At 39.1% G+C, this 15,137-nt stretch overlaps 2 protein-coding genes across 2 annotated transcripts in view; both read left to right on the top strand.

Annotated features, from left to right (window-relative positions):
- Window positions 1–246: 246 nt before the first annotated feature.
- Window positions 247–15,137, top strand: part of LOC113515019 (bolA-like protein 2) — a 38,398-nt gene continuing 23,507 nt past the window's right edge. The window contains exon 1 of the mRNA XM_026899141.3: window positions 247–722. Within this exon, the coding sequence (XP_026754942.1) occupies window positions 660–722 (63 nt within the window). The 5' untranslated portion in view covers window positions 247–659. The remainder of the gene's footprint in view (window positions 723–15,137) is intronic.
- LOC113515017 (dolichyl pyrophosphate Man9GlcNAc2 alpha-1,3-glucosyltransferase) lies at window positions 731–2,500 on the top strand. Its single transcript, XM_026899140.3, has one exon. It carries the CDS (start codon window positions 833–835, stop codon window positions 2,432–2,434), a length of 1,602 nt encoding a protein of 533 aa, XP_026754941.2. The 5' UTR covers window positions 731–832; the 3' UTR covers window positions 2,435–2,500.

Below are 15,137 nucleotides of genomic sequence, written 5' to 3'. Positions count from 1 at the left end.
TCAGCAGGGACCGTCTACGGCTTCCTTTATATGCTGAGTGCAGTCTAATGTAATGTTTATAACATTTAAATTTTAATTGTAAGAAAATATCAATTATTATTGGAGTTCAATTTCATTCAAAGATACAGTTCTTTTATAGAAAATTAATAAAAATGTCAACTGTCACCCGCATCATATTATATCGCTCAAAATCTATATAAAAGATTAGTTTTTATTTTCCTCAATAATTACCATACTATTTGCTTATAAAATTTGCGAGTGAATGCGAAATACAACGTCTTGCGAAAATTAAATGAAAAGCGAATGAATGATCGAATTACCGCCACTTCTGCATTAACTGGTCAAGGTCACGATTACCCAACAAAATTTAAACATTAGACATTAGAGACGAAATTTCAACAAAACTGTGAAATTTATGTTGGTTGGCTTATAATTATCGGAACTTACTTCATCCGGTATGAAATTCGTCAGTTCGGCGACCGCAATTTCAAGTTCACTTTCGAGTGTGATCTACTTTCTCGTTTTCTCGCTTTCGAAAAAAAAATTCCTAAACACACTGCGAGGAAATTATTAGTTTACATAAATTAATAGTTAGAGGTGAATTACGATTGTGAATTGTGCTTTAATTTTCTGCTGTGTATGGATTTTAATTAACGAATATGGTGTATACGGAGGGATATTTGAAGGAAAAGCTCACCAAGGAATTGGACGCCGTTCACGTCGTAAGTACTGTCAAATTATCCTATCGACTCGCTTGCCGCGTCATTTAGAAATTAGTTTTATGAATGAATTGCGCCCTTTTTGTGTTTAAATTGGCGATAGTTTTGATACAATGAGTAGAAAGGCCGATCCGGATAGATTCAATGTCACAAAAGATGCCCTGCTTCCTGGGTTGTTCTTCGCTCTACTTGTGCGGTGGTGTGTCGCGGCGTATCCGTACTCTGGGCAAAAGAAACCGCCGATGTTTGGGGATTATGAAGCGCAGCGGCACTGGCAAGAGATAACCGTTCACATGCAGATTAAAAATTGGTACTATAACACCACGCAAAACGACCTCCAATACTGGGGATTGGACTACCCGCCCCTCACGGCGTACCACAGCCTCCTGATGGGTCTGGTGGCGGATTGGCTGGACCCAGAATCAGTGAGACTATTTGCCTCAAGAGGTTATGAAAGTGACACTCATAAGACATTCATGAGATGGACAGTTTTTCTCAGTGATATATATTTCTATGTGACTGCTGTACTGTGTATCTGCATAGATGCTGAAAGAGTGAAGCCTAAGGACCAAAAAAATGTGTTTAAACGCATGGACATTGCGAGCATACTGTTTCTATTGTATCCAGGTTTAATTCTTATTGATCATGGTCACTTCCAATACAACTGTGTATCATTAGGTCTGTTCTTATGGGCTGCATTCTTTATAGTTGCCATAGAGAATGATGTGTTAGCAACAATTTTTTTTGTTCTCGCTTTGAACTATAAACAGATGGAGTTGTATCATGCACTGCCGTTTTTCTGCTATTTATTACGTAAATGCTTTATTGGTTTACCACCCAAAGGGAAGATTAAGCATATTGTGAGTAATTTCAACAAGCTTGCCATAGCGGTGATATCATGTTTTATTTTAATTTGGTATCCTTTTACGGGATCTTGGAATGATATATTGCAAGTCATACATAGAGTATTTCCCTTAAAGAGAGGTGTTTTCGAAGACAAAGTTTCCAATGTGTGGTGTTTCATAAATGTGTTTGTTAAGCTAAAAACAGTTTACACAAACGAGGACATGGCACAGATGTGTCTGGTTGCAACAGCGGCAGCAGTGTTGCCCTCTTGTTTAGATTTATTCTTCAGGATTAACAAGAAGAAATTTGTTCTTTCCCTCATCAATGTGTCGCTCGCATTCTTCTTGTTTTCCTTCCAAGTACATGAGAAAAGCATATTGTTAGTGGCTGTGCCTGTAGCGATGCACTTTCCCGAAGATCCGTTTATGTGTTTTTGGTTTCTACTCATGTCCAACTTCAGTATGCTGCCTCTTCTCTTGAGAGATGGTTTATTGATCCCTTTTATAGCAACAAATGTTATCTACATATGTTTCTACAGCATATCAATCAAGTTAGCGCAGCCAAGTGCAGGTTTCTTCTCTTTTTTCAATGCGAACCGTGTGTTCAAGACTGTGCACACTACAAAAAATGAGAACTCAGTTTTGGTCAATCTGCTGAGTGTTAATTTCTTTTTTTCCGTCTTCGGCATGTTCTGGTTGTTGGTGGCATCATTGTTTATAGTTCCACCACCTTCATACCCGGACTTGTTCCCTTTGATGATATCAGTGTATTGTTGTTCGCATTTCTTGCTGTTCTTCATATACTTTAATCATCAGCAGTTTTCTATACCTGTCAGTTTGCCAGCTGTAACCAAAGTGAAAACAAAGTAATGATAAATGTTAATTAAGTAATAATAAATTTTAAATACATAATAATAAACTGCATTTTAAATTGCATCGCTTTTTTATATACCTATCTTATCTTTAATTCACATATGGAGTCAGCTAAGTTGTTACACATGAATCTATTGGGATCTTTTGTGCTTCCCCTGCCTTATACCATCATTTTATAGATCCTATGTGTTACCTTTTCGATATCCCACAGTTTATGATATCTGTAGTTCTTCATATATCAAGAAAACAATATTCATATTTTTAAACAGCTAATTACTTTAAATAATAGCTTTTTATTTGATTGAATTGAAGTTAGAAAACATTCTCTTATGGTGAAATGGCGGCTTTTTATATTAATAAACAAAGTTATTCATAACTAATAACACAAAAATAAATAATAATAAAATATAATAATTAAAAAAAAATTTCATTTGCTTAATTTAGTAACTAACTTCTATAATTTTACTATTAAACTGTCTCATACTAATTTGATGCTGGCAGAAGGGGGAGGGATTATATACCCAACCGGGTCGACCTCCACGCGGTCCCTCCTGGAAACCATTATGGTATATCTCTGTTGAATTCATGATGGTCTAACTGACCTGACTGAGGGATGATAGGTGAGAATGAAAATGCATTTCATTGTCACCTATCATTCTCACTCACTGGAGCCCCGCCAGTGTATACAGTGCGCAAGCGCAAGTGGAGCTACCGTTCCATTAGCATCGATAAAAAACTGATTATGCTTTTTGTGTAGTAATTTTTTTTTTAATCTAAAATTAGTGCAAATAGAACTTGTTTTGCATAAACAACAAAGTAAGTGAACAAATTTAGGAATTTTTTAATAAACATTGCAATAGTTATTTGCGTACAGGTTTGCTATAATTAAATAAATAGCTTCTGTAATATTCCCGTAACCACAAAGACGGTAGTTCAGTAGCTGCGTCATCTATCTTTATCTATGTCTGTGGTTAATGGTTTACCATACGTAGAACTACGAGCAGAGGGAGACTTTGTACAAAAGTAGTTTTTTTTTTATGGATGATAATTCAAATTATGATGTCCGTGTTTTTTTTTATACAACTTAGAATGGCAAACAAGCTGATGGCCCACTTGATGGAAAGTGGTAACCGTCGCCTATAGACATGAGCAGTACCATGGACATAACAGAGTATACTGTTTCGCCCATGATACTCCCCATGCGTTGCCATTCCTGAGGACTCAGGTGTTATTTCTCTGTACCTTGTAAATTCACTGCAGTATCCCACCCTTCAAACCGAAACACAGCCATGCAAACACAACTGCTTCACGGTTGAAACACGAATGGGACATAGGTACCCAAGCAATCGACTTTTGTACAAAGTCTCCCTTTGGTTCTCCCTGGAAACTATCATGGTTAATTCCTAGTGAATTCATCATGATGGGCTAACTGGCCTGTTTTCATTCGTACAAAAGTTGTGTGGATTTTTTTTAATGGGTGATAATAAAATAAAATAAACCTTGCCTGCGCTATCGGTATACGCTGGCAAGGCACTATTGAGGGATGATAGGTGAGAATGAAAGGGCAGGTCAGTTAGCCCACCGTGACGTATACACCTGGAATTCAGCGTGATGGTTTCTAGGGAGGATCACGTGTAGGTCGACCTTGTTATAGTAATATTTATATATTTATTTATTGCGTATGTTTATATTAGTCTAATTATATGTATATATTAATATATTAGGTATTAATTTTATATTGCCTCAATTCAATAATGCACCGCCTACTTATTTCTCTGTCCGCCCAATGGCTGACTGGTAGAGAACACCGTCCGGTGTTAAGTCCGCCATATGTACATCGTTATATATGTACATATATATAGTTTCACTGTACATTTAAGCTTAAATAAATAAATAAATAAAATAAATACTACTAGGCCACGATACCATAAATAAAACATTAAACTTATGTACATAATTGCTAATGTCAAATCTAAATGAATTCGTACCCACATAGATTGATGGGTGCCGCACGTGCGTGCAGTGAAATCATGTGCAAAATTATGCAATAGTGGTGAAAACAGTACTTTGCATGCGTGCTGGCATACAGGCCACGCGTGGCGTTCACACCCGTTCCTGTGGACTAGTTAAAAAAATTACAATCTGTGGAGACATGACGCCATAGTCATTTTCCTGTTATGTCCATTTTATTATTATTTCAGTCTTTAACTGTTCACTGCTGAACATAAGTCTTACCGTAAGGGAGTTTTGCCAGTAGTTGCCACGCTTGGCAGGCGAGTGGGCAATCGCAGTTTTTTTTAATGGGTAATAATGCAATAGTAAGCCCGCCTACGCTAACAGTATATGCTGGCGGGGCACCAGTAATAGATGATAGATGACGATGAAAGCAGGTCAGTTAGCCTATCGTGAAGAATTCCACAAGAAGTAACCACGATGCTTGCCAGGGGGAACCATGTGGAGGTCGACCTGATTAGTAACATTGCTAGCATTGGAGCTGTTAGACCCCACTAACAATCCCTTTCCCCCCGGCAATCGCAGTTAGGCTTTTACAGATGTTTTAAAAGGGACGCTGTTACCCATCCCTCCACCTTGAGCGCCCTTAATCGCTTCTTGTGACACCCACGGGAAAGGAAGGGATGGATCATTCTATGCCGGAACCTACACGGCGAAGGAGATTATAAACGGAATAATGTTTAGATTAGTAAGTAACCTTGATCGCATATCTAGCAATATACCCTATCGGGGGGGGGGGGGGGGGGGGGGGGAAAGGGATTGTTAGTAATGGAGACTGAGAATCCTATTGCTAGCAATATACCCAACCAGGTCAGCCTCCTGGCGGTTCCCCCTGGAAACTATCATGGTTAATTCCTGATGAATTCATCATGATGGGCTAACTGGCCTGTTTCCATTCTCATCTATCACCCTTCACTGGTGCTCCGCCAGCGTATCTCGTTAGCGCAGGCGGGGTTACCGTACATTTTCACCCATCAAAAAAAAACCTATCAGGGGGGAGGGAAGGGATTGTTAATAAAAGAGAAGTTAGTCCCTATTGCTATCAATATGCCCTATCAGGTCGACCTCCACGCGATTCCCTCTGGAAACGATCGTGACTAATTTATCTTTAAATTCTTCACAATGGGCTAACTGACCTACCTTTTCATTCTCACCTATCATCTCTCACTAGCCCTGCCAGCGTATACTATTAACGCAGGTGTGGTTACTATTCCATTATCATCCATTAAAAAAACATTTCACTGTTAAAAAATTTGAACTTGTTTATTATGTTTTTTTAATGCATTGTTATTTTGACGAGAGTAAAGTGTTTACTTATGCCAAGTACAGGAAAACAGATATATACTACGTCACGTACATACGTGATGAACAGTGCCTACCTATACTGGTGTTCTCTACGGTTACATAGGACACTGTGTACGTATGTATGACGTAAGCACCTTTTCTATACACGTACTTGAGCTTGTAAGTCGCGACTTTTTTAATTGTCTACATCAGGGCTGTCCAAATTAAATAGGTACTAGGGCCAATAAAAATGAGTAAATTAAATCTTGTAACTGTTTATATTTATAGTAAGTTTATTATTGTAATCTTTTGGAGGAAACAATAAAGAGTATCTATCTATCTAAATTCATTGAAGGCCGTAAATTATTTGTAAAAATAAAACGCAGCTATAATATCAATATTTTATTATTGTATTACTTTTTCATTAATTTATCTTTTACAATTCTGTTAATATCAACATCAATATTTGTAGTAGCCAGAAAAAATTTGGTGGGCCGCATCAATTCAAGCCGCGGGCTGCATGTGGCCCGCGGGCCATGGTTTGGACGGCTCTGGTCTACATTAATGACGTCCCACAATACGCAATTTTCATTCCAAAACAACTTGGAATAACAATTGAAAGTACGTAGTATGTAAACATTTCCCTGTTTTAATTTTATAAAATTTCAATACAGTACAGGTTTTATAAAAAAAAAATTAATTTTTACTTTATCTTCGAAAGCGTTTAAATTTAGAATCGTTAATTGCAAATACATTTTGCTCTTCAAAGTAAAACCAAACACCTGCAGTTGTGAAAAAAATAATATGTTTTCACAACTGCAGGTTTATTGCATTTAGGGTTGTATTTTACCCCTTTTATTTTATCGAGGGGAAAATCTTCAGAAAGAGACCCACCGCCAGCGGGGTGACGGTGGGTACTGTGGGATTTTTACCCACTAAAAACCACCCCGGTATTCCTCTCAGCGCCGTGTGCCGATGACTGGGGCTCGCGATTTCCAGTTGTCCTAATCACCGGCGGCGCCACCCCATGACAGGGCCACTCCGAGTGGAGCGCCGGGAATACGCAGTGCGCCGACTCCCGGATCTCCACCTCTAGTTGGGCTTTGGAAGAGTCCCGCCTTCCGCCGCCCGGAGATCCACCTCAGAGCCGAGAGACACCCAGCAGTGTAAAAGGCTGCACTTGGAGGTGCCACCTACGTTATGGTCGGCCTTCCGACCAGCCGCGGCATGGTTGTATTATACCCTAACAGTTCGATTTCCCCCTTGGAAATTATCGTGGTTAGCTCTTGTGGAATTGACTGACGTGTTTTCATCTTCACCTATCATCACTCACTGGTGCCCCACCAGAGTATACCGACAGCGCAGGTGGGGTCACCATTCCATTGTCACGTATTGAAAAAAGAATCTTTTACTAGAGGGAGACTTTGTACAAAAGTTGATTGCTTGGGTACCTCTGTCCCATTCGTGTTTCAAGCGTGAAGCAGTTGTGTTTGCATGGCTGTGTTTCGGTTTGAAGGGTGGGATATAGCGTGAATTTACTGAATTTGTGGAATAACACCTGAATCCTCAGGAATGGCAACGCATGGGGGGTATCATGGGCGAAACAGTATACTCTGTTATGTCCATGGTACTGCTCATGTTTATAGGCGACGGTTACCACTTTCCATCAGGTGGGCCTTCAGCTTGTTTGCCATTCTAAGTTGTATAGAAAAAAAAGAAGCTGCCAATATTTATACAGTAGAATCTCCATTATTCGAATCAAATAAAACCAGAGGTTATTATACCTCTGGTTTTATAATCGTGGTCTGTATAATCGAAAATCCGGATAATTGATATCATAGTTAAATCAAACAATAATTAAATGTTAATATTTATTTTTTATTATGTAAACGGTTTTACATACGTCATTTACACAATACGATATAAATATAATGGATTACATAATACCTATGGTTTCCTATGATTACATAATAATATTGCATGGCTGTGTTTCGGTTTGAAGGATGGGATATGGCGTGAATTTACTGGGTACAGAGGAATAACACCCGAGTACTCAGGAATGGCAACGCATGAGGGGTATCATGGGCGAAACAGTATACTCTGTTATGTCTGTGATACTGCTCATGTCTATAGGCGACGTTTATTACTTTCCATCAGGTGGGCCATCAGCTTGTTTGCCATTCTAAGCTGTACAAAAAAACCTATTTACCCAATTAATATGAATTCTGTACAATAAAGATTTTACAATACAACATAATAATACATAATACCATTTGTAAAACGGTAATTAGAGCTGAAAGAATAAGTCCGGATAATCGGGATAATCGGGATTCTAGTATAATTTATTGCATGGTATCGATACATGATTAATAATGACACGATTTTACAGCCAGAAAAAAACTAATTAAAATGCTTCTAAAATTATCGCTTACTCATCTAATAGTCTTTTAGTAATAATGATTTAAAAATAGCTATAATCGGCATGCCCAATCTAAATAAATCCCGTGTATTCCCGAGCTATGACGCAGCTGCACAATTTCTGAGTCATTTTCATTGCCGAAAAAACCGAAACGAACTCTCCAACTGTTTATGGTGTAATTTCTAAGTACAGATGATGCATAAACAATGCGGGCATTGCCAAATTTGTTTCTTAGATGTTGGTTCAGTAAAAATTTTCCTTGTTTTTTTATTTTATTTTATTTTTTTTTACAACACGGGGCAAATGAGCATGCGGCTCACCTGATGGTAAGTGACTACCGCCGCCCATGGTTACCCACAACACCTACGGCATTGCAGGTGTGCTGCCGGCTTTTTAAAAAGGAATATGCTCGGCACGAGTGAGATAGATAGATACTCTATTATTGTTGATGATGGAAAGTGTGAGGGAGATATTGAAAGGAGAGCGAAGGTGTGTGAAAAGTTAACGGTGCATTGCGCTTTGCCATAATTCAAAGAGGTATGGTGATGTGTATGGCAGAATAATCATGAAAATGGGACAAGTAGCTCTGAAAGTGTGGTATTATTCAAATCAAATCAAATCATTTATTGCACGAATATGGGTACATACATTAGTTGAAAAAAATAATTACATGTCCATTATTCCATATTCTACCATATCGGCATGTACAATATAAAATATTAAAAAAAAATCCTCGTATCTCAAATCTTGCTTGCATCTCAAAGCAAAATATCGCTCGCTCGGCGTCTCGTATCTCAAACCACTCCTATATTAAGGCATTCGTATATTGAGGTACCAATGTATATTGTAAGGCATACTATTTACAGGGGGAGGCAGCTGCGCTCTCCTGCTCCCTCCCCACCCCCTGGGTACGCCCATGGCATTGACATAACAATTTATTGTTATAACAATAATGGCATGTTATTATTCTCATTAGTGACGGACAGACAGACATATATACTGTTGTTATTATTACTTAAAACAATAGACGTCAATTCACATGCACGCCTCGTTCGATCTGTATGAAAATGTTATACAAAATTTGGATGAGTCAGTTTCAGAAAATTGCCGGTTATTGGTTTAGTTGTTCCTTTAGTACCCTGTCTGATCGTAATAGGGTAATCGTAGTGGTAACGCGGAATTGTATTTCGACAAGATTTTTTGCACAACTGGCTGTTTTTTTGCTCCATATATGAAAACGGGGTTTCGTGTGGTCCCGGCATAGAATAGGCTACGCCCATCCTTTCGTACGTGTCGTAAGAAGCGACTAAAGGAGGACGAGGGATGGGCAGCGGCGTCCCTCTTAAAACATCCCCAAAGCCTAACTGCAGTTGCCAATCCGCCTGCCAAGCGTGGCGATTATGGCAATACCCCCCTTACCAGTCCCTCTTGGGTACCTCTGTCCCATTCGTGTTTCTACCATGAAGTAGTTGTGTTTGCATGGCTGTGTTTCGGTTTGAAGGTTTGGGATATGGCGTGAATTTACTGGGTACGGAGGAATAACACCTGAGTCCTCAGGAATGGCAACGCGTGGGTGGTATCATGGGCGAAACAGTGTACTCTGTTATGTCCATGGTACTGCTCATGTCTATAGGCGACGGTTACCACTTTCCATCAGGTGGGCCGTCAGCTTGTTTGCTATTCTAAGTATAAAAAAAAAGGTAACATATTTTTTCATTTCGGTATTAAAAAAAAAATATTAATAACGATACAGAATATTATCGGATTGCGAATATACTTGTTCAACGATCATTCGTTAATTGCATTACAACACGCACACCACGAAACCATGTTTGCGTCAGACAATGACCTAGGAAATAGAGCCCACCACACATTCACAAAGAATGATTCGCATTAATCGATTAATTTAGAAATAGATCATAATTATTGTGCCTAAAATGTTGTATTACACATAGAATAGCAAATAAACTGGTGATCTACCTGTTGGAATGTGGCAACCGTTGCCTATAGATGTGAACAGTACTGTGGGCAGCACAGTATACACTGTGATGCCTATGGCACACCACTTGAGTTGCCAATCCAATGACGATTACGTATTTATGCCTCCGTACCATGTAATTTTACATCCATGTAAGCAATGAAGACATGCGGCTCCATTGTAAGCAATATACCCTGTCAGGTCGACCTCGACACGGTTCCTCCTGGAAACCAACGTGGTTATTTCTTTATATATTCATCACTATAAGCCAACTGACCTTTCATCATCACCTATTACATTTTAACTATATACCAGTAACACAGGTGGAGATATTAATCCATTGTCATCAATTAAAAAAATTGGCCCATAGTTGACAGAGAAATCGGTGGACATATATAAAAAAATATACACTAGAACATACACCTCTTTTTTTTTTAAGGCGGTTAATACACCTTTAAGGGAGGGAAAGGGATTGTTAGCAATGGAGTTTGACAGCCCCATTGCTAGCAATATGCCTTATTAGGTCGACCTCCACGTGGTTCCTCTTGGTAACCATTGTGAACAATTGTTATTAAATCCGTCACGATGGGCTAACTGACCTGTTTCATCCTCACCTATCATCCTTCACTGGTGCCCCGCCAGTGTATACCGATAGCGCGGGTGGGGTTACCATTCCATTATCACCCATTAAAAAAAAATACACCTTAAAACTGATACAAACTCATGCAAATAAACGTTCCTCGCGCCGGAAACACGGACAATATATATTGTAGATAGCCATACAGACTTTTGTACAGCGCCGTCGCCTATAGACATGAGCAGTAGCATGGACATAACAGAGTATACTGTTTCGCTCATGATACCCCCCATGCGTTGCCACTGCTGAGGACTCAGGTGTTATTCCTCCGTACCCAGTAAATTCACGCCATATCCCACCCTTCAAACCGAAACACAGCCATGCAAACACAACTGCTTCACGGTTGAAACACGAATGGGACAGAGGTAGCCAAGCAATCGACTCTTGTACAAAGTCTCCCTCTGGTAAATGTTTTTGTCCCATCGACTATCACACTTGACTCCGAGCTATTTAGCTGGACCTTCGACCTATGTGTATAAAATTTAATTATGAAATCACGTCGACCCGGAAAACTGCCAAATACCAGTTAAAAGATCGTATAATTACTGTCCTATTTTGCATAATATTCGCATATTTGTAGCGAATCCATTAATGTGATAATAAGTATTCAAATGTGATTTCCCCATAAAGGATTATGTTGCTGTACCTTTTTGATTTACATAAGGATATACGGATGGAGAACAAGTTATCTGATATTTTGATTAATAAATAATTATTTGGTCATTGTTTGGTCATTTGGAGAGGATGGATGAAAGAAGGCCGTCTAGGGGCCGCCCTAGACGGACGTATGTTGACCAAATAGGCGACGTGCTTAAGAAGGGCCAAATTAAAAGTACCCGTAACCGGCGAGCGTGTATGAAAAGATTGATGAATGTGGAAGAAGCGAAAGAGGTTTGTTGGAATTGAAGCATTTAGCGTTCCATTGTTTCTGCCTACATTGATGGGAGACAGGCGTAACATGTATGTATGTATGTAAATAATTATTAGGCATCGTAACCTTCAAGAGTACAGCATGTTGCTTTTAAAAGGTTGGCAGCACACCTGTAATTCCTTCAGTGAGTGCTCATAGATGGTAGTCACTTACCATCAGAGCCGCATGCTCGTTTACCCCTGTTTAAAAAAAATAATTTATATTAAATAAATACTTTGACGATATTAAGTAGCATCCCTTTAGAAACATCACCAAAGCCTAACTTCGGTTGCTAACTCGTCTACCAAGCGTGGCAACTACTCCCAAAACTCATCATGTGTCATAAATGGATCAAATAAATTTTTTATCTATCTACTAGCTGACTCGGCAAACGTTGTTTTACCATATACATTATTTCGAGAACTATGTATGAAAATTTTTCCTACTACTGTTCAGCAGTGGACAGTTAAAGACTGATATGATGACGAAGCTATTTTGCTGTGTTTCGGTTTGAAGGGTGGGATATGGCGTGAATTTACAGGGTACAGAGGAATAACACCTGAGTCCTCAGGAATGGAAACGCATGGGGGGTATCATGGGCGAAACACTATACTCTGTTATGTCCATGGTACTGCTCATGTCTATAGGCGACGGCTACCACTTTCCATCAGGTGGGCCGTCAGCTTGTTTGCCATTCTAAGTTGTATAAAAAAAAATGTATTGTAAGTTTTATAGTGATACGTCATCTTCTAAAATTGACGCGTATGACCCGAGTAAAAAACCTAGTTTGAAATATAGTAAATTGAGTTAACACAGTCTACATGTCGTAGAATAAGTAACCTTGGTCCTAACGTCATTAACATTACATTACAATGCGTATGCAAGCGAGACAAAGCGGCGCAATCTCGGCCAACAATAGTCACATCTCAATTGGATTCTTGCGAAATATTTAACTATGCGGATAGCCGGCCACTGAGCACAATGTTTTTCAACGAGTGGCTGCTTGCACACGTCTTGTCTATTGGCGTATTTAAGACTAGCTGTATCCCATGGAGGAGGACCTTGTATAAATTAATTATGCCCTTAAAAAGGCACAACATATTCTCACAATAGCCCATTGCATAGGTGAGAGTGCCGTTCGCCTTCTGAGATGGGCATTACATAATTTAGGAGTTTTCACGGCCCTCCCTGTCTCTCTTAAAGTCTTGTCTTCTTAGAACTGATGTTACTTCATGTTTCGTTTCTTCTCAAAAGTAATGAATGATTTTGATTTGCCTTCGATGATTTGACTTCGGTTTAATAGACGCTGTTACAATTCGGCGTGAATTCTTTTAATACGAAGAAGAGTATCCAAACTCAGAAACTTGAGAGAGATTGTTAGTAATGCGGACCACCAGTCCCATTGCTAGCAATATACCCTGTCAGGTCGATCTCCACGTGGTCCGCCCTGGAAACTATCGTGCTAAATTCCAGGTATATCCATCACAGTGGGCTAACTAACCTGCATTTTCATCCTAACCTACCTTAGCTCACTGGTGCTCCGCCAGCGTATACCGTTAGCGCAGACGGGGTCATCATTTCATTATCATCCATTATAAAAAACAACATGATACCGAGTAGAGTGGACCTTGAACGGTTATCTACCATCTGATGTAAGCGTTACACTGACACACCTATGGGTTATGCAACGTTATCAAACGGGTTGGATGATGATTCTAAAAAAATACTATAGCTCCATATTTGCCACGCGTGACTACAACATGATAACGAGTTGGATTCCGTATAGTAACAGATTAGTATGTGTTAGTAGGACTCTTATTCTTAGGAGTAGATTCTTTTTTGTAATGGATGACAATGGAATGGTAACCCTGCTAGCGCTAAAGGTATACAATGGCAGGGTCACCGGTATGTAAGGTGAGATAGGTGAGGATGAAAGCAGGGCATTTGGTTATGTTTGGTTATGTTTTTGATAAATTTATTGTGCAATATTTTGGAGGAAATAATAAAAAATATCTATATAATTCTAATGCTGGCCCCTTAGAAAATTGTCAAACAAATCCAGTTAAATAGGTTTAAATTGTTATTGCTAGGGAGTCCATGATGTACGTTCGGTGCCTCATTCCAGCGCGTGGACTCGCTAACAATAAAGCCGGATCTCCACAGTCATTACAAATATTTCGAGATTGATCGGAACGGGATTGGATCGTAGAAGGAGATCGCTTAGCGATAAGATAGGTCGTTATTTTCTAAATGTGTCATTTTTATGTTTTTGATAAATTTATTACTGCAGTATTTTGAAGGGTATAATGAAAAATATCTATTTATATAACTTTATTTCGGGCCTCTTAGAAAATTGTCCAACAAGTTGTTGCTAGCGAGTCCATGGAGATACAATAAGTAACGTTCGATGCGTTATTCCAACGCATGGACTCTCTAACAGTAAAGCTGATTCCCTACAGTAATTACAAACATTTCGAGATAAATCGGCATGGGACTGAATTATAGTGTATTAATATTTACCAGAGGGAGACTTTGTACTAAAGTCGTTTGCTTGGGTACCTCTGTCCCATTCGTGTTTCCACCGTGAAGCAGTTGTGTTTGCATGGCTGTGTTTCGGTTTGAAGGGTAGGATATGGCGTGAATTTACAAGATACAGAGGAATAACACCTAAGTTTTCAGGAATGGCAACGCATGCGAGGTATGCTCTACTGCTCATGTCTATAGGCGACGATTACTACTTTCCATCAGGTGGGCCGTCAGCTTGTTTGCCATTATAAGTTGTATAAAAAAAATATATACATTGTTTCTTGAATCAGATCGAGAGCGATACCATATTGTGGATCCGATCTAATGATTTCATTGATGGATTCGATTGCCACTAGTTTAAGGGGACCTGATTGCCCAAACGGACGGGTCCATATTTCGACACGTGAGGTGTCATGGCGGACTTGTTCTGCCCGTGACCCCGCCACGGACGGACCATTGATGAAGGTCATTGTCGGTTGTGTAATGTTTTGATGATTATTTGGCCTCAACATTGATTATAAATGAAAACTGGTTGAAAAAAGTTACTGTTTTTAGTGACTTTCAAATGGATATTCTCAATTCGTCTGAATATATATTGTCTACTAGCTGTTTCCCTCGGCGTTGCCCGCTTCTAAACTATGTAGTTCCCGTATATCATTCCCATTGGAACTCTTCATGAATCCGGTCTTAATTTGTATTATATATTTAAATGATAATTACGTACCTAATACCTTCATAAAGTTTCAGCCAATTCAACTGATCGGTTATTTTATAGCATTTTATATGTGATTCTTTAGATTGATATAACTTTTTTATTTATGAACCTTTTGGAATGAAACAAACACTAAACGTTAAGTGGAGCAAACAGCAACGCATTAGCGTAAACCGCATTCAAATCGGTTTAGCCGTTTCTGAGATTAGCATGCATAAACG

Source organism: Galleria mellonella, unplaced genomic scaffold (genome assembly GCF_026898425.1).
Source record: "Galleria mellonella isolate WM207_F2 unplaced genomic scaffold, CSIRO_AGI_GalMel_v1 utg789, whole genome shotgun sequence".
Taxonomy (NCBI): Eukaryota; Metazoa; Arthropoda; class Insecta; order Lepidoptera; family Pyralidae; genus Galleria; species Galleria mellonella.
The sequence above is the reverse complement of the archived record's forward strand: the minus strand, read 5'-3'. Positions and strand labels throughout refer to the sequence as shown.

Coding starts and splice junctions, on each gene's coding strand:
- LOC113515017 (XM_026899140.3), top strand. CDS start 833: ATGAGTAGAAAGGCCGATCCGGATAGATTCAATGTCACAAAAGATGCC.